We start from the raw sequence: 20,596 nt of genomic DNA on the forward strand, positions 1-20,596 counted from the left end.
CGCTTCACGCCGACTTTAAATCCAGCCGTGGGGGCGACCCGCTCTATGGAGCATAAACCGCTTCGTAAAGGGACCACAGAGAAGTTAGATGCTTCATCTCAAGGCAGTTCCACTGTTCCACTTGGTGCAGGAAAAGGTAAAAATGATAAGGAATCAATTCCAGTAACATTTTGTGCCTCACCCTCTCTCTCCTGGACGCGGCAGTTAGCCCGATAACTCAAGCCCAAATTCTGTCCGAGAATATAACCTTAGTCTCACTGCCGTTGGACGATCCTCACATTGACTTTATTAAAGCAGTTAAAGTCCTCCCAGGTTCCCACAGCTCAGAGTGAACTCCCCCCTACCCTCCTCCAAGAGGTACAAAGTGCAGTTTCTGTAGAGGCTCCTTTCTCCCTGCTACAGCTCAGTGGAGCGTCCCAACGATTTTAAAGCGGTAACTTTAAGATAAAACTGTTACCTAGTGTTGCTTTAATGCCCTTCATCTGAGGAAGCAGTCGTCCACAAACTTTGGTGAAACAGGAAATAAACACAGACTGAAGTTACATTGCTTTAAAGTGAAATATAAGTGTCCTTCATTTAACGTTCCCTCCTTAATCAGATCTCTACTCATTTACGTTTTTAAAGAAATAAAAGGTCAAACACGATCAAAAAATAGAAATGATTTAATTGCTGCTTTATTTGAATTTATTTGAATAAATACCCCCTGGGGCTGAATATAAAGAGGGGCAATAAAATATATTCCTTTAAATTTCCCCATGACTCCGCCCACAGTCAGCGGTTTCTTTAGTTTAGTGCTGGAGCTACGAGGTTAACGTCACGATCAAAAGCACTTTGTAGTTTTACATTTACAGGCCGTAGTTTATCTGTGGCTCTGCATACTTTATTAACCCCCTCTCCCCGTTCCTCAGCGCTCAGGACCCCCACAGAGCAGGTGTGATGTGGTGGTGGATCATTCTCAGCGCTGCAGTGACACTGACGTGGTGGTGGTGTGTTAGTGTGTGTTGTGCTGGTGTAGAGTGGATCAGACACAGCAGTGCTGCTGGAGTTTTTAAACCCTGTGTCCACTCTCTGTCCACTCTGTGAGACACTCCTCCCTCGTTGGTTGTAGATGTAAAGTCAGAGACAGTAGCAGTAGGTGACACTTTCTCAAATGACCAAGACCAGACTGAGGGCCGCTGGAGTCGTCTCCGTCTGTCTCTGCGTGTGAGACACGGACACCGAGGGCCGATCAATAAAGAAGAATTGTAGCCGTGGTAATGAGATGTTTCAGACGTGGTAGAAAGACTATATCACCACTGAGGCAGTGCAGCACTCCAGGGTGGGGCGGTGTAACTGTGGTATTTAAAATGAGGGCGGTATTTATGACGTGCGTGTGGCGCGTCTAATATCTCTTCTGTGTGTTTAAGAACAAGGCTGTGCTGAGCTGAACTGCACAGCCCCGAAAACCCCTCCCTGGACCCACACACACACAGATGAGGCTCACGCAGCCTGACAGAGCGAATACCGTGATCATATTTAGAGACGGTGTGATGGTGTGAAATATGTGGACACCTCTCCTCCCTTAACTAAATCAACAGGACATGAAAAAGCCTCCCACACTCAGAGACCGAGAGCGGACACATCAGAGCGTGGCTGGAGGAGGACAGGCAGAGATGGAAGGAGCTGGTTGCCAAGTCTTCGGCCGTGTCCCTGTGGTAACCATGGTTACAGGACAGAGGGAGTCACACGCTTCGACCACATGATCAAGTCTGTACTACACTAAAGCCACATTAAAAACCCTGAATCCAGATGGAGGGGGTCTGAGAAGGTGTTTGGAGGTGCATTTAGTGAAAACATCTCTGTTCCTAATGTTTTTAATCAGTTTTATTATTTAATTATATTTCTGAGCTAAGGTTGTGTTGTCGTTGAAGGAGTTTCTGAAGATTAGACCTGGTAAATCACACTGGTTTAAATCGGTGACACCTTAAAACTACCTTAAAGACCTGAGTGTGTTTAGAGAGATGCTTTAGGGAGGTAATTACTTTACAATTTTCTGAACTGTAGCTTTAACTGTGGAAATTAAACGGTATCCCAGTGGTCTCCAGTGGGAAATGGTATAAATTAGAATTGTCTGAGATTTTTATTGTTGTTGTCACTGTTGGAATTTCTAAAGAAAGTACTGTGCACTTTAAAATTACACAAACAAGTCTGTGCCTCAGATCAAATTTCTTTGCTCCATGTACTGGAGAGAGAGAGAGAGAGAGAGAGAGAGCAAAAAGAGAGAGAGAGAAAGACAGAAAAGAGTGAAAAGAGACAAAAAAGAGACAGAGAGAGGAGAGAGAGAAGAGACAGAGAGAGAAATGAGAAACAAACAAGTCTGTGTCTCATTAAATCCCCCTTCATTTCCACCTCAAAGAACTAGATGTCATTTGACAGGGACTGAGAGACGTTTAGCAGATGTTTTGCCTCAAAACATTTATTCATTTCTAGAGTTAATTAGCAACATTCATCTCCAGCTCTAAAAACAAAGTAGTGTCCTCTCACGTTTTTAAATGTAAAGTGGTATAAATGTGCAGTTACTGGACTGTTTCTTTGTTATCGTTGAGAGAATTGCTGAAGATATGAAGTGACACTTTTAAACCATAAAAACACGCCTGTGCCACCTTAAAAACACATTAATGCACAGGTATTTTCTATAAGATTTAAATGAACTCTAGCGCCTTAAACTCGACACTTCAGCTCTGAGCCAATTACATTTGATCTCTGTTGAATAGGATTTTTCTGAGTTAAAGATCGTAGATCACACGGTGCCATCAACCACAAAAACACGCCTGCGCCACCTTAAAACTACCTTAAAGCCACCTTTAAAGAGCTGTGTATGGTTTGAGCGCCTGAGAGGAGGTTAGTTAGTGTTTGTCGGAGGCATGTCATCTTTTAATCCTCAGATTTAATAAAGACAGTAAGTTACTTAGACGTTTCAGGGAGGTGTTTACTGAAGTCCAGGGCATTAACCACGTATCTCCAGCTCTGAACTAAAGAAATGATATGATCTCGTTTGTCGTAAGTGGAAACTGTTATAAATGCGATTCCTCCCTGAACTCGAGCGTCATTCTCTCTGCTGGAGTTTAAACACGTCCTGAATCCTCTGTACACCGCGTGCGGGGGATGAGCAGCCGTCAGTGAGCTGGGGTAATAACAGCTCTCTGTGGTTATAAGATGCTTATAAATGTTTGAAAAAAGGAGTGTGTGCTGTCAGCTGAAGGTGAGTGAGGTGTGTTCCTTACGGCGGGAATCTCAGTTCTGTAGCTGTAGCATGCATTAAAGCAGTGTTTTCTCCTCCACATTTCTCTGTGTGTCATCTCTCATTATCTCACACACTCACACACTCACACACACACTCACACTCACACACTCACACACACAGAGTTCATCTCCAGCAGAGTGTGGTTCAGGAGGTCGACACCAGGGGGCAGCGTTTTCCTGCTTCAAGCAAATTTCTTCTTGGTGGCTGTGAAGCGCTCCATGTACTGTAGAGAGAGAGAGAAAGAAAAAGAAAGGGAGAGAGAGAAGAGAGAAAAAAGAGAGATACAGAAAAAAAGAGATAGAAAAGAGAGAGAGGAAAAAAGAGAGGGAGAGAGAAAATAGAGAGACAGAGAGAAAAGAGAGAGAAAAGAAACCAAGAGAGAAAAAAGAGAGAGAGAGACAGACAGGAGAGACAGAAAAGAGAGACAGAGAGAAGAGAGAGAGAAGAGAGAGAGATAGAAAAAAGAGAGAAAAGAGAGAGATTAAATAAATAATAATAATAAAAGAACGACTGGTAAAAGATTGGTCTTTGTGTTTTTGCTCTAACACAGATGTAAACAGCTGTTAAATAAACATTAATGACTGTAAAAATAAGGCTCCACACAAACAGAAATGTACATAAATATTCAGACAACATTTTTCTATCTTTGGTTCTGTACTTTACCCAGTGAACTCTGACCCAGTGGAAGGTCCGACTCTCAGCTTTGATTCAGTTTGTTGAACAAATGACTGCAGAAAAGTGAACTAAAGCACTTTTTAAACACAGTCCCTTCATCTCAGGGCTCAAAAGTAACTGAATAAATTAAATAACAGTAAGTAAAATGTTCGTGTCTAAAACTTGGTGGAAAACTGAAGTCTTGAGCTCATGGGCGTCACCAGACGCTGAGCTTCATCCGTTTTAGTGCTCTGCCAGGACTTTACTGCAGCGGGGTTCTGTTTCTTTAGCTCAGCCTTTAATGCAGTCACTCCACATTCAACCTGGGCCTAGGCAGGTCACTATGCTCATGGATACTGGACTTCCTGAGCAACAGACCCCAACACGTCAGGACGGGAGACCGCACACCCTCAACTCTCATCTCGAACACAGGCCCCCCACAGGGATGTGTCCTCAGCCCCCTCCTCTACTCACTCTTCACATACGACTGCTCCCCATTCACACCTCCAACAACATCATCAAGTTTGCTGATGACACCACAGTCGTAGGACTGATTACGAACAACGACGAGTCAGTCTACAGGGAGGAGGTCCGGCACCTGACCACATGGTGTAAGAACAACAACCTGAAACACAACCCAAACAAAACCAAGGAGATGGTCGTGGATTTCAGAAGATCCCCCCGCACAGAGACCACGGCCCTCCTCCTCAATGGAGTGGAGGTGGAGAGAGTGGAGCACTTCAAGTTCCTGGAGTACACATCTCTGCTGACCTCACATGGGCCTTCAACACCCAACACAACAGAGACTCTACTTCCTCAGGAAGCTGAAGCACTCCCACCTCCCTCAACTCCTGCTGGTGAACTTTTACGGAGCCACCATCGAGAGCATCCTGACACACTGCTGCAATCTGGTTCACCAGGGGCACAGCACAGGACCGGAGAGACCTGCAGCGAGTGGTGAGAGGTGGAAAAAATCATAGGAACTCCACTACCCCCCCTCAGCCACATTTACAACAGCCGACTCCAGGAAAAGGCTATCAGCGTTTCAATGGACATCACACACCCTGGACACACTCTGTTCTCCCCCCTCCCTCCAATAAGAGATTCAGACAATTAAAAAACAAACAGGTTGAAACACAGCTTCTTTCCCCAGGCTGTGAAAGCCATCAGCCATCAGCCATCAACCCATCAGCCATCAACCCATCAGCCATCAACCCATCAGCCATCAACCCATCAACCCCCCCCCTCGCCTTAACCAACCCGTCCTGACTCTGACAATCATTAGAATCAACAGACACCACCCACTCTCTAATGGACAAGAAATTCCACACGGCACTTTAAACTAAGCCTATATTTATCTTCTGTGTTAATGCTCGGAACAATCTGCCATTTTTGCAACACGTATAGAGTTTATATTTTAACTGCTGCCTGAGAGCGGACGCTAACACTGTATTTCACTGTTTTAACACTGTTCTGAACATTGTTTTCTCAGCGACAATAAAAGCTCTTCTATTCTGTTCTGTTGCTGTCTGTGGACTTTTCTTTCCGTCCTGTGTCTCTTCATCAATAAACACCAGAGACGCAGCAGCCCCAGGCCTTCACACTGCCTCCGCCGTGACTCACAGATGATGTGGTATGCCGTGGACCCCCGTCGTTCTGGTAGAGGTTCATCTGGGTTTCGTCTGTTTTCTCAGGACGTAACTGTAGACCACGCCCCTCCTGATACTGTAGCGATGTCTGGGATGTTTTATTCTGTTTTCACATCTTAATCATGGCTTGTTTCACCTCTGCATGGAGAGCTCCTTTCACCGCTTTCTTCACAGAAAAATCTTCCAAATCAACTCCAGGGCTTTCATCTGTTGAATTGAGAATGACATAACGAAGGAACTGCCCGTGAAATAGCCTTTTAGTCAATAGTCCAATTACGTTTGTTCCCTTTAAAAACAGTGCAGCACGTGTTAATTTAAACGTGGATGCCCTCAAATGAAAAGCTGAACGTCTGGACGTTACATCGATGGCCAATAAACAACTTTAACTCAAATGTGTTGCAGTAAACAGGTAAAAACATTTAATTCATGTCAGGGTCCAAATATATACATGAACCTACTGTACGTAGAAGAAAGAAGCATAAAATTAGTGAAGAAACAGGAAATAATTGTAAAGATTGAATGAAGAAAGAGTGTAAATAACTGAGCTGTGGTCCAGTGGAACTCTGCAGTTAAAGGGAATGTGGTTTAAAGCATATTTCTAAAGGGCTGTTTTTCTACTGTGTGTCTTAAGTTTTAGTGTTTATTCATTCATTCATTGTCTGTGACCCTTATCCAGTACCGAGCGGAGGTGGGTCCACTCACTCACTCACACCTGCGGACGCTTTTGAGTCTCCGATCCACCTACCAACGTGTTTTTGGAGCATGGGAGGAAACCAAAGCACCCGGAGGAAACCCACGCAGACACAGAGAGAACACACCACACTCCTCACAGACAGTCACCCGGAGGAAACCCACACAGACACAGGGAGAACACACCACACTCCTCACAGACAGTCACCCGGAGGAAACCCACGCAGACACAGAGAGAACACACCACACTCCTCACAGACAGTCACCCGGAGGAAACCCACGCAGACACAGAGAGAACACACCACACTCCTCACAGACAGTCACCCGGAGGAAACCCACGCAGACACAGAGAGAACACACCACACTCCTCACAGACAGTCACCCGGAGGAAACCCACACAGACACAGGGAGAACACACCACACTCCTCACAGACAGTCACCCGGAGGAAACCCACGCAGACACAGAGAGAACACACCACACTCCTCACAGACAGTCACCCGGAGGAAACCCACGCAGACACAGGGAGAACACACCACACTCCTCACAGACAGTCACCCGAAGCAGGACTAGAACCCACAACCTTCAGGACCTTGGAGCTGTGACAGAGACACCACCTGCTGCTCCACTGTGCCGTATCATTACTTTTAAACTTCTTATACGTTCATGTATTTACAACATACAAAAAAAATGTATATTTTTAAACTGTAATTATTTACATTTTTTTTGCACGTTGCACTTTTTTGATTTCTGTCTTTTCTATTGTTTGTGCTTTGTACTGTGAAGCACTTGGAGCTGTTCTAATGCAGGAAATGTGAGATATTATTATTGTTGTTATTATGAGGAGAGAAACTTTAATGAGTCTGAGTCATGTCTATCATCTCACAGTGTGCAGATTTAAACTGATCCTGCTCCAAAATCCCCAACACTTCTGTCCACTGCTCTCTGAGTAAAAATAAACTGTGTTTTATATTTAATCTGCAGTGTTTACGTCTGACTCAGTGTCCGGCGTCACACACTCGTCTCTCTGAGAATACACACTTCCCTTCAGCGTTCCTGGACTTCCCAACACACCACAACTCCACATCCGTCAGAGCCACAACATTAAAACTATCTCCTTAGTTTACACTTGTTACTCCACTGACCACAGACTGTAGTCTGTGGCTCTGCATACTTTATTACCCCCATCCCCCCCCCCCTGTTCCTCAGCGCTCAGGACCCCCACAGAGCAGGTGTGATGTGGTGGAGGATCATTCTCAGCGCTGCAGTGACACTGACGTGGTGGTGGTGTGTTAGTGTGTGTTGTGCTGGTGTAGAGTGGATCAGACACAGCAGTGCTGCTGGAGTTTTTAAACCCCTCAGTGTCTGGACCGAGAACAGTCCACCGACCAAAAACATCCAGCCGACAGCGTCCTGTGTCACCGATGAAGGACTAGAGGACGAGCAACACACACTGTGCAGCGACAGATGAGCTACCGTCTCTGACTCTACATCTACAAGGTGGACCAACGAGGGAGGAGTGTCTCACAGAGTGGACAGAGAGTGGACACAGGGTTTAAAAACTCCAGCAGCACTGCTGTGTCTGATCCACTGGTCTCTCACAGACCACAGGTAAAACCATTTTTTTTTAAACCAGGAAACGTGCTTAGACTCAAAAAATAATCACAATTTCCTAGAATTTACAAACACATCGCCCCCTAGACTTCCTCCAGCGTATTACAGTCTGACAGAAAGACTGTGTGGATGGTTTAAACCTTTATAAAGGAGCGGTTCTTAACCTTTTTCCCAGTTCAGTTTGTTCTAGAGTCTCTCAGTTTTACAGAGCACTTATTTCCCCCACGACTCTGAACATGACTCATCAACACTTCTGATTAATCAGCTTCTGCTAATCCACGTTATCTGGGACACAGCGCGGTGTAATATCACAAACACACTGTTTATCAGGAGGCCGCAGCTCCTTTCACGGTTCAGGAAGCGTGGTCTGAACTCACTGAACCCGCTCTTCTAAAACCAGGACACCTCAGAAGACTCCGAGCAGCAGTTCTCTGAGATTAGGTCACCACCTGCTCCCAGAGAAACCTAAGAAACGTGACACCTGCGGAACTGGGTCAGGCTTCACGTGTGACAACACTGAAACGACGCGATGCCAGAACAAACTGGTGCACCTCTGCGAGAGCCTCTCACCTTCTCTCCCCTCGTCACAGGACCCAGAGGTTTAACTCTTTCACGTTCAGCAGACGTCAGCGAAGGAGCGCCGTTCCTGACACGTTCACGCTGCTGAAACAAGTCACTGACGTTTTACTTTAGATCTACACTCACCTTCTATTCTTTGATTCTTGTTTTATTTAAGGTTCTGCTGCATTTATATGGGATTAAATCTCCATCCTAAAACAGGCCCAACACAGCAGCTACGAAACAAGACAGGAACAGACTGCAGGGAACTGGACGTGTTCCTCAGGACGTGTACAATTCAAGACCCAGGACACGGGCAGAGACTCGTCACACCCTGGACACACTTTAATCCAGATACAGAGCACTGTACACACAACTAACACACACTCCCACAGTCTCTTCCCCATGCCGTCACACTCATTAACGTCTGATCAACGACACACAGCTGCACGTACATCACTGCTGTGTCACACTTCACTGTTGTTCCACTACAATCCACACAGCACCACTTTGATTAGGACTTTTTATATAGAGTCTTTAATTCATATTTAACTGTGGATCTGTACGAGAGAGACACCATCAACCGGAACCAAATTCCCTTTGTGTGTAACGTACTTCGCCAAATAAACCACAGTCTGATTTTATTATACAGTCTTTCACAATAATTTACCATCTATCTTTCTTTCTAAAGAGTGCAGTCTGAATATCTCAGGAGCTGCAGTTCTTAATGAGCCCACATCAGCGGCGCTGTCTTCTCTGACGAGCTGTGACATCACAACCATTACCCACAAAGGCCTGGACATTAATACAGAGACTTTAAATCACAGTGGTGTCACTGCACTTTCCCTGAATTCTCAGAAAACCCCTGTCAGCGTTTACCAGGCCCTGTCCGGCTGAAATCATCAGATCAGATCAGATGGATCCATTCAGAGTATGTGCACATTACAGTGTGAATCTGGAGCCCACCAACCCACACACTGTGAAACTAGACCCACAGTCAGTTTCCCGTGCACTGACTGAGTCAGAAAACACGGGATTAAACGAGTCATTCTGGTTCTGCTCCGCTTCTGTCGTCAAGTGCAGAGACTTTAGAATGGCCCCGCCCCCTCGTCTGAGTCTGTCCAATCACAGCGCTGGACCCGTGTTTACGTGAGAGCACAAAGACGAGGTTAAACTCAGCAAAACAGACACAACGAGCGCGGAGAAATAAGAGCACTGAGTAAAAACGTAGAAATGAGAGCACTGAGTAAAAACGGAGAAATAAAAGCACTGAGTAAAAACGGAGAAATAAGAGCACTGAGTAAAAACGGAGAAATGAGAGCACTGAGTAAAAACGGAGAAATAAGAGCACTGAGTAAAAACGTAGAAATAAGAGCACTGAGTAAAAACAGAGAAATAAGAGCACTGAGTAAAAACGTAGAAATAAGAGCACTGAGTAAAAACAGAGAAATAAGAGCACTGAGTAAAAACGGAGAAATGAGAGCACTGAGTAAAAACGGAGAAATAAGAGCACTGAGTAAAAACGGAGAAATGAGAGCACTGAGTAAAAACGGAGAAATGAGAGCACTGAGTAAAAACGGAGAAATGAGAGCACTGAGTAAAAACGGAGAAATAAGAGCACTGAGTAAAAACGGAGAAATAAGAGCACTGAGTAAAAACGGAGAAATAAGAGCACTGAGTAAAAACGGAGAAATAAGAGCACTGAGTAAAAACGGAGAAATGAGAGCACTGAGCAAAAACGGAGAAATGAGAGCACTGAGTAAAAACGGAGTAATGAGAGCACTGAGTAAAAACGGAGGAAAAAGAGAACAGAGTAAAAACGAAGAAGAAAGAGAACTGAGTAAAAACGGAGAAATAAGAGCACTGAGTAAAAACGGAGAAGAAAGAGAACAGAGTAAAAACGGAGAAGAAAGAGAAAAGAGTAAAAACGGAGAAATAAGAGCACTGAGTAAAAACGGAGAGTAAAGAGAACAAAGTAAAAACGGAGAAATAAGAGCACTGAGTAAAAACGGAGAAATGAGAGCACTGAGTAAAAACGGAGAAATGAGAGCACTGAGTAAAAACTGAGAAATAAGAGCACTGAGTAAAAACTGAGAAATAAGAGCACTGAGTAAAAACGGAGAAATGAGAGCACTGAGTAAAAACGGAGAAATGAAAGCACTGAGTAAAAACGGAGAAATAAGAGCACTGAGTAAAAATGGAGGAAAAAGAGAACAGAGTAAAAACGGAGAAGAAAGAGAACTGAGTAAAAACGGAGAAATAAGAGCACTGAGTAAAAACGGAGAAGAAAGAGAACAGAGTAAAAACGGAGAAGAAAGAGAAAAGAGTAAAAACGGAGAAGAAAGAGAAAAGAGTAAAAACGGAGAAGAAAGAGAAAAGAGTAAAAACGGAGAAATAAGAGCACTGAGTAAAAACGGAGAAATAAGAGCACTGAGTAAAAACGGAGAAATAAGAGCACTGAGTAAAAACGGAGGAGAAAGAGAACAGAGTAAAAACGGAGAAATAAGAGCACTGAGTAAAAACGGAGGAGAAAGAGAACAGAGTAAAAACAGAGAAATAAGAGCACTGAGTAAAAACGGAGAAATAAGAGCACTGAGTAAAAACGGAGAAGAAAGAGAATTTATTATATTTTTTTTGTGGTTTTGAGTAGATTCATTATTTTATTTAAATGTGAATTTAAAGGGGTTTTTACAGCTGTGACTGGTCTCTATTAGGAACTTTTTCCTAAATAAATGTGCTCTAAGAAATGTCTCTGAAAATATTGTTTATTTATTGTTTGAATCAGTGCATCTCTAAATTACACTTTGAAAGTGAAAAAGGTGCATGTGCTTTAGGGCGTTTTTGGACAGAACCGGGGGCAGAGGGAGTGAAGGAACAGCACCGTCCTCCTCCTCCGTCCACGGCTGAGGGGCCCTCGAGCAAGGCACTGAACCCAGAACTGCTCCCGGGCTCCAGGGATGTCCCCCCCGCTCTGGGTGTGTGTTTACTGCCACAGACGGGTTAAATGTGGAAGATAAATTTCGTTGTTTGTTGAACACTGACAAATAATTGTTCATTTCATTTCATTTTAAACCCTTCAGAGTTGAGCTAAAGAGACATTTCCCTCAAAAACTTAACTCTGCAAAAGCCCTGCTCTGGATCAGACACCGTCACAATTACCCCTCACCCCCCTCCACCCCCCTCTCCCCCCACCATCACTGGGTCCAACCTTCTCATATCCGTCCAGGTCCCGCAGCTTTTTGACTTCGAACAGGTTTCCCTCCAGAGACAGCAGAGAAATGCCGGAGTTGGACAGGATGGAGGTGGGGATGGAGACAAGTTCCAGACAGTTCTCCTCCAGTCGCAGGACCTTTAGCCGAGGACAGCGGGACACTTCCGGAGACAGAGCTGAAATCTAAAGGCAAGGAGAGTTTATTATTAGAGCACTTCTCAAACACAGGGGCAGTTTAAAGTGCTTCACAGAGTCAAAAGAAACAGTAAAAAAGAGAGTTAAATATGAGCAAGAATAAAATAATAAAAATAATTTAAAACATGATTTCAATGATTCAAACAATTCTGCCTTTTACAGAATACGATGTGAGGAGTGTTTTAAAGCGAGCTGTAGCTCAAACAGGAATGTTTCAGTCTTGATTTAAAAGAGTCTAAAGTCAGTTCTCGGTCTGGTTCTGGTTCAGAGCGGCGCCGGAGTTAAAGGTTAAGAAGCAGCTCTGTGAAAGTGTCAAATAAATAAGTGGAGTTTAAGTTCCTAACTTGTGTTTATTGATCGTCAGAAAACATGTCATTTCTTACTAATTGAAGGAATAAGGTTTAAAAGACCGATGAATTCGAGTTTGACTTCGATCACATTTACAAGAATAACAGTACCTCTACATTTGAGTTTAGCTTATTGCTAGGCTATTGTCATGAATAATGTTGGTTATTTAGCTAGATACTGTCATAACAGTCAGTCATAACGGTGTTTTACCGCGGCGTTGTTCGGCTGTTGTCCACCAGTGACGTCACGGTCACGTTCGAGAATTTCCGTAGAGAGCTCGGGTTTTTCCGTCAGTTTAATAAAATTGTCAGTTTTAAAGCAAATTAAGCTGCTGTTTTCATTTTAATTCACACTTATATCTGTCAGTGACTACAATAATGTGGAATATTCATGGAGCTCCATTAAGTGGTGCTTAGCCTTTAAACGCTGCTTCTCCGTGTTTAGTTTTGACCTGAGGAAGGACTAAGGCACTAGTTCCTAAAGCTCTGAGAGCTCTGATCTCTGAAGAATAAACCACAAAGACACCGTCATAATCACAGCATCCAGCCACAGACACCACGCTGACCTGCATTTGATCCGTGAAGAGGTGAGGGAGGTGACTGAAACTCCTTACGTCTCCAAATGCTGAGAAACTAGGGCTGACCACTGACCACTAGTGGGCGTCATGCCCTTATAAGGAAACTCCTGCTGAGCTGGATTTCTCTTTCACAGAAAACAATGAGCCGTGTAAAAGTAACAAAAAAAAAAAAAAAAAAAAAAAAAAAAAAAAAAAAAAAAAAAACCTCTTTATGCTCCATGGAGTGGGTCCCCGTGTCTTTAAAGTGTGTTTTCAATCTGTTTCAAATAATTTCTTAAAAGAAAACTAGGAAAGGTATGTGTTTTTCCTCACTTTTATAGCAACGAATAGGGTGTGGTTTCTTAACCTCCTCCAAATGTTACATAGTGCAGTTTCTGCAGTGCTGAGCCTGGAGTGGAGCATCACAATGATTGGTAAAAATGGTACGTAGTTATTTTAGTCCTTAAATGTCGTATATTAATAAATAAAGTGGTGTTGTCTTGTTGTTTTTTTTCTGTTTGAAAATTGTTTATAAAATTATTATTTAAATCAGCCTTTCCCTAAAGTAGCTTTAGTCTTGTCTTTATATTGTAATTATATCGTAATTGTAATATTATAATTACTTTATGATTTCTATTTTTTATATATAATCCTTCTTTTAATCTTTTAATTACATTTTTTAATTGTTTTTTTTTAATAATAACTTTGGAGCATTTTTAATCGTGTCTTTACTTTTACGGCAATGCTTTGATTTTCTGGATTTCGTATGAAAGGTGTTATACAAATATAGATTATTATAATAGCACAGACGCTGTAATGCACCCAGGCCACTAGGTGTCAGTGTAATTTACAACATGGAGAACAGAGAGCGGAGGAAATGACTGACTGCGTCGTGACCGGACCTGGTTCTGGTTGAGGTTGATTTCGATGGCCTGCAGTTCCGCCACCTCGGCTGGGACCGACTGGATCCGGTTTCGGGACAGATCCAGGACGTCCAGATGGCGCAGAGAGCCGAGGTTGTTGGGAAATTCCCTGAACTGGTTCCCAGCGAGGCCGAGGGTCCGCAGGGTTCGGAGCTGCCCCACCGTCACGGGGAGCTGCTGCAGATGATTCCCATTTAACACCAGAGTCTCCAGCTTCTTCAGCTTCCCAATCTCCGCTGGTAAACTGGCTGCACACACACACACACACACACACACACACACGCACACGCACACACGCACACGCACACACGCACACGCACACGCACACGCACACACAATTACACTAGTGTATAATCACTGGCTGACACAGAAATTGGAACCCAAGGGAGGGGTATTCATGGATTGCAATCTAGCTTCACCAGTAGATGGCACCAGATTGAAACACTGCACCTTTAAAGGATAATTTTTACTTCTTTAACCTCCTTTCACCTAAAGCCCAATTTATACTTATGGGTCGAACCTATGCTGTAGGCAAAGTGTTGATGCAAACCCTACCCCAGGGGTCAGGACGAGGCGGCCAGCGGTCCGAGTCCAGACCCAGACGCTGTCCGATCCGGACCTGGACCTGATAAACTATTAAGAGCTGTTTAATTGTGAACAGCTGTTTAATTGTGTGAGTGTGTGTTTGAAGTGGTGTGACTCTTCTAGTCATTAAGGTGCAGGTTTAGCGCTCCAGGAAACTCACAGACCAATCACACGTGTTTCTGCAGATCACACGTGAGGCTCCTCAGCCAATCAGATCTGTGCATTATGATGAGCGCTGTGACTCCACTGAGTGACACACACAGACGCCGCTGTCCTGGGGCCAGTAAAAACAGCCCAAGGGATGAGATAAAAGCTCTTTTGGGACACTTTCGGGACGACGATGTACCTGCGGCCTGACGCACCCCACACCACAAATGTAACTCAGTGTGATGACGACGCAGGCCGCAGACTGTGATTGGTCAGAAGACGGAGGGACATTGTTGAAGTTGAACTGAAGAAGTACAGGAACCTGAGCTCCTCTCCTCCACACACACACACACACAGAGACACACACAGAAGCGCACAGAGATCTCCTCAGACACGGGGTGGACGTCAAGGACCAATACAAATGATGAACAAAGGAGAAATACAGATGTCTCTGGGGGAAAAGTAGCTCAAAGTGAAGCGAGACCACGTGGTAAAAATGTGGTGCTTTGTATTTGTTTCTTTCCTGGCACCTCATGTAAACTCTGCTCCGTTCCAAACAGCACCCTCCTCCCTCCAGAGTGCACTTTAAAGATGGATTAAATAGACTCTACTGCAGCACTGCACTGTGCACTCCAGAGTGTAGAGGAAGATGTTTGAGACTCAGCCCCTAGTGGTGTGGAGGTGTAATTGCAGAGCGATACAGACAACAACACAGAAGAATAAATCAGCGTTAAGGCTACATTCACACAGAAAGCACAAGTGTCCCAAATCTGATTCCTTTTGTCCTGCTGTTCACACTGTTAATATAATTTTACCTACATCAATGTGAACAGGTCACGCCCCTAAACTGACCTCACACGCACAATACGACAGTGCCTTGGTGCTGACCTGAAGGACATGTGTACCACATATGAAAATGGCCCAAATCTGAGTTTAAAAAGTCTGATTCAATGCCATTTGTGCTGTTCATACAGACACACACACACACACACACACACAGACAGACACACAGACACACAACGACACAGACACACAACGACACAGACACACAGACACACAACGACACACACACACAACGACACAGACACACACACACACACAACAACACAGACACACAGACACACACACACAACGACACAGACACACACACACAACGACACAGACACACAGTCACACACACACAACGACACAGACACACAGACACACACACACAACGACACACACACACAACGACACACACACACAACGACACACACACACAACGACACACACACACACAACGACACACACACACACAACGACACACACACACAGACACACACACACAACGACACAGACACACAGACACACACACACAACGACACAGACACACAGACACACACACACAACGACACAGACACACAGACACACACACACAACGACACACACACACAGACACACACACACAACGACACACACACACAACGACACACACACACAACGACACACACACACAACGACACAGACACACACACACAACGACACAGACACACACACACAACGACACAGACACACACACACAACGACACAGACACACAACGACACAGACACACAACGACACAGACACACAACGACACAGACACACAGACACACACACACAACGACACAGACACACAGACACACACACACAACGACACACACACACAGACACACACACACAACGACACAGACACACAACGACACAGACACACAACGACACAGACACACAACGACACAGACACACACACACAACGACACAGACACACACACACAACGACACAGACACACACACACAACGACACAGACACACAGACACACACACACAACGACACAGACACACACACACAACGACACAGACACACAGTCACACACACATTTTTCACGGGTGGGTCTTGGAACGCATCCCCCGCCAAAAACGAGGGACCACTGTACTGTCTTTTTGTTTATGATTTGAAGTGGTATTGTGTGTTTAGAGAGTGTTCATTTAAAAAGGTTCTGAAAATCCTGGAAAATCCCACATTCGAGTGGGGAACTGTAATCAAATTTATGATAAATTATTAGTATTATTATTCACTACAAAAGTGTGTTAATAATAATAATAATAATAATAGTAGTAATAATACACAGCGACAGGGCGGCACGGTGGCGCAGCAGGTAGGTGTTGCAGTCACACAGCTCCAGGGACCTGGAGGAGTGTGGGTTCGAGTCCTGCTCCGGGTGACTGTCTGTGAGGAGTGTGGTGTGTTCTCTCTGTGTCTGCGTGGGTTTCCTCCGGGTGACTGTCTGTGAGGAGTGTGGTGTGTTCTCCCTGTGTCTGCGTGGGTTTCCTCCGGGTGACTGTCTGTGAGGAGTGTGGTGTGTTCTCCCTGTGTCTGCGTGGGTTTCCTCCGGGTGACTGTCTGTGAGGAGTGTGGTGTGTTCTCTCTGTGTCTGCGTGGGTTTCCTCCGGGTGACTGTCTGTGAGGAGTGTGGTGTGTTCTCTCTGTGTCTGCGTGGGTTTCCTCCGGGTGACTGTCTGTGAGGAGTGTGGTGTGTTCTCCCTGTGTCTGCGTGGGTTTCCTCCGGGTGACTGTCTGTGAGGAGTGTGGTGTGTTCTCTCTGTGTCTGCGTGGGTTTCCTCCGGGTGACTGTCTGTGAGGAGTGTGGTGTGTTCTCCCTGTGTCTGCGTGGGTTTCCTCCGGGTGACTGTCTGTGAGGAGTGTGGTGTGTTCTCTCTGTGTCTGCGTGGGTTTCCTCCGGGTGACTGTCTGTGAGGAGTGTGGTGTGTTCTCCCTGTGTCTGCGTGGGTTTCCTCCGGGTGACTGTCTGTGAGGAGTGTGGTGTGTTCTCCCTGTGTCTGCGTGGGTTTCCTCCGGGTGACTGTCTGTGAGGAGTGTGGTGTGTTCTCTCTGTGTCTGCGTGGGTTTCCTCCGGGTGACTGTCTGTGAGGAGTGTGGTGTGTTCTCTCTGTGTCTGCGTGGGTTTCCTCCTGGTGCTCCAGTTTCCTCCCTCTGGACCCACCGCGACCCTGAACTGGATAAGGGTTACAGAGAATGGATGGATGGAGGGAATACACCGCGACCCGGAAATGGACAAGTGGAAAAGAAGAAGAGATAATACCAACAACAATAATCCACAATTACTAACCACAGTTAACCCTAAACAGTCCAAATACTGCTCCCACGCTACAAACCGAAGGAAGAGTACAGACAGAAGGCTTCATACACATCTGTATCTGTTTTTAACGTGGAGCGTAAGATGCACATACTCAGCTTGTTGCTGCAGATGGTGAGGCTTTTCAGCTGCTGGAAGCTTCCTATAAAAGCCGGCAGGACTTCTATTTTATTGTTGGACAGATCGACTGTCCGCAGGTTCGCCGTCAAACTCTGGAGCTCCTCTGGAAACTGCAGGAAGGAGAGAAAACAGCAGATATAACTCAGTCGGGAATGGCCGTTCTGTACCGACTGGGTTCTGTGCTGTTTACCTCCTGCAGGCTTTTCCCCGTCAGCTGAAAGACCCCAGTTTTCTGAGACGTCTCCAAATGGGCTTTTAATGCGCTGTTCCCCATTTACAGAGTTGTTCACACTGCACTCTGTCAGCATTCACTCTGGAAAACAACAGTCACACAGCATTAGGTCTATTACAGAGTACAGCAGAGGGACACACTGTTACTAAGAATGTTCTAGCAGTTTAGAGTCTGATGTATATTTATGAATATTCCAAACAGGAATTATCTGGGCACTCTTATTATTTCGGTTCTGCCCTAACTCCAATAAAGCAGGGCTACTTCTCCTCTCTCACTGTGATGAAACATGGCCGTAGTATGTGTTTATAATATCCACCATATTCTCTGAGAAAACCACATGGGGGCGCCAGTCCTTCACAGGGAGAACACACTACACCTCACAGACAGTCACCCGGAGGAAACCCACGCAGACACAGGGAGAACACACCACACTCCTCACAGACAGTCACCCGGAGCAGGACTCGAACCCACAACCTTCAGGACCCTGGAGCTGCTCCACCGCGCCCAGTGTTATCATGCTATGTATTAAAAACAAGATCAAAACTAATGTGTATATATAAACTAATTCTGCTCTCCCACTCTCTCTCTCTCTCTCTCTCTCTCTCTCTTTCTCTGATGTGAAGCATGGTGAAGCATAGTGCTCTTTAAATATGAACCAAAACCACATTAAAGTTTAGTGCACCTTCAGTTACATTAGGTTTTTGTTGATTTTCTAAGTGAAAATAAGTGACAAAATCTAAAATTAATCAACTGTGATTAGCTACTGTTTTTAGTTAGATATTAGTTTAACACTGAACTGCATTTTAGAATTTTTTTGTTTTAAAGAAACGTTTTTCCAGTAAAAGTTTTGTAAACTTTATTAAAAACAGGAATCTGTGCTGTGTTCATTTTCCTGACGCTACGTTTAATGACAAATTAAAGATGTCTCTGAGCACCTCGACAGTATTTTGTAAACAGAAACACACTGAGAATCTGACGCCTGCAACAAGCTCCAAAAAGTCAGGACAGATGTGAAATAAGAGCGAGGATTTTTATAGAATATTCCAGTTCCTGCGGTTTTAGGCGTTCCACTACGTCGAGGAGAATATCCACAAAGGGATAAAAGGAGCGTCCACCAAAGAGTCAGTCTCTACAGCAGAGACCCTCTCCCGTCCACAACACTGTGGAAGATTCAGGAACTCCAGAGAAACATGGAGCACGGAGTCTCCTCAGTTCCCAAACGCTTACGCGGTGTGAGTAAAGGAAAGGTGATGGACCAAAAAGATTGGTTTCAGTGATATAAATAGCTGCTTACGTGTGGACGATCAGCATAGAGTACGCGTGTACCGAAAAATCTACGCTTTAAAATACACACGTGCACCTTAGAGGGGGGGGGGGGCATCTTATCCACAAAGGGCCGGAGTGGCTGCACATTTTTGATACAAACAACCAGAATGACACACGATCAGATGTTTTACTGAGACCATCTCATTAAAGACGTGACTCCAGCTGTGCTCTGGTCCGAACGGACTATGATCCAACACACACCCCGGCCCTTTGTGGATAAGAGGCCACAGAATTCACCACACACTGTAATTCCTGAAAATGCTGTTTTTCCAAGTGAATCAAATCACTTTTGAGAGAAAAATAAACTAATTCTGCTCTCAGTCTCTGATGTGAAACATTGTGATGGTAGTGTTCTTTATATAATAACCATTCATTCATTCATTCATTATCTGTAACCCTTATCCAGTTCAGGGTCGCGGTGGGTCCAGAGTCGACCTGGAATCATTGGGCGCAAGGAACACACCCTGGAGGGGGCTATAGTAACAATAATGAATCAAATCATTTTTGTCAGAAGAAGTGTGAGAAATGATTTCATCCACTGACATTTAATTGGAAGATAAAAAGTGTGCATTTTTAAATATTGTTGATTAATGTAACGTGTTCACACCCACAGGCTCCCGCTCACTTCAGAAACATTCCTCAGCTCTGAGAGTAAAAATATGGAAGCCTGTTGCTATCTCAATACTCTGAGATACTATCTCGATATATTAAATTAATATCTCAAAATAATGATAGTATCTGATTATTTGGAGATAAGTCGATACACTGAGAAAGTTTACCATCTCAATATAATTCACTAATGAAACAGAGTCTTCAAACACTGAGACAGCCTTTTTATTTTTATTTTTATTATTATTTTGTGGCAGAAACAGGCTTCTATATAAAAGTGGGGGAAAGCAGCAGTGGTGGTGTATTTTATGTGAAAAAGCACACTGACCTCTCCTCAGTATGGACCAGCACCAGGACCAGGACCAGAACCAGAACCACACTCAGTTTTCACTTTAGTTTGGCTTTAAAACATATGTCACTTCTTTTTTACTTTTAACAGAATATCCACAGTAACCCGTCACTGCAGCAGAGGCGCGGGAAAGGGCTGTGAGACACTAACGGCAGACGAAAACAAACAGTTTATCACAAAAATGACCAAATAAAACATATTTATCACCTTTAACGTTAACATCTGTCCCCACTGACGTAAGTTGTGATATAGTTATGAGTTCACTCACCGAGAAAGCTCTAAAAGTACAGTCTTCTGTCTGTTTAAACAGAAATAAACACCGATAATCCGCCCGTTACTGAGAAACTTGGAAAACTAGAGCAGAAGATATTTACCCAC

The 20,596-nt window shown here is 44.5% G+C and overlaps 1 protein-coding gene across 3 annotated transcripts in view; it reads right to left on the reverse strand.

The window, feature by feature from the left end:
* Positions 1–511: 511 nt before the first annotated feature.
* The window catches only part of lrrc57 (leucine rich repeat containing 57), a 20,323-nt gene continuing 238 nt past the window's right edge, over positions 512–20,596 (reverse strand). The window contains exons 1-7 of one of the 3 annotated variants that reach the window (XM_066675973.1): positions 20,487–20,596; positions 20,198–20,363; positions 17,893–18,015; positions 17,677–17,812; positions 13,659–13,927; positions 11,655–11,840; positions 512–3,506 (exon numbers count right to left, since the gene is read on the reverse strand). The exon at positions 20,487–20,596 is cut by the window's right edge and continues 238 nt beyond it. In XM_066675973.1, coding sequence (XP_066532070.1) covers positions 3,465–3,506; positions 11,655–11,840; positions 13,659–13,927; positions 17,677–17,812; positions 17,893–17,976 — 717 coding nt within the window. In that variant the 5' untranslated portion in view covers positions 17,977–18,015; positions 20,198–20,363; positions 20,487–20,596 and the 3' untranslated portion in view covers positions 512–3,464. Of the gene's footprint in view, positions 3,507–5,659; positions 5,794–11,654; positions 11,841–13,658; positions 13,928–17,676; positions 17,813–17,892; positions 18,016–20,197; positions 20,364–20,486 lie in introns of those variants that run through there. The other 2 variants (XM_066675976.1, XM_066675974.1) reach the window with 2 other exon arrangements.

The sequence above is a fragment of the Hoplias malabaricus genome, chromosome 1 (assembly GCF_029633855.1).
Source record: "Hoplias malabaricus isolate fHopMal1 chromosome 1, fHopMal1.hap1, whole genome shotgun sequence".
NCBI classification, from domain to species: Eukaryota; Metazoa; Chordata; class Actinopteri; order Characiformes; family Erythrinidae; genus Hoplias; species Hoplias malabaricus.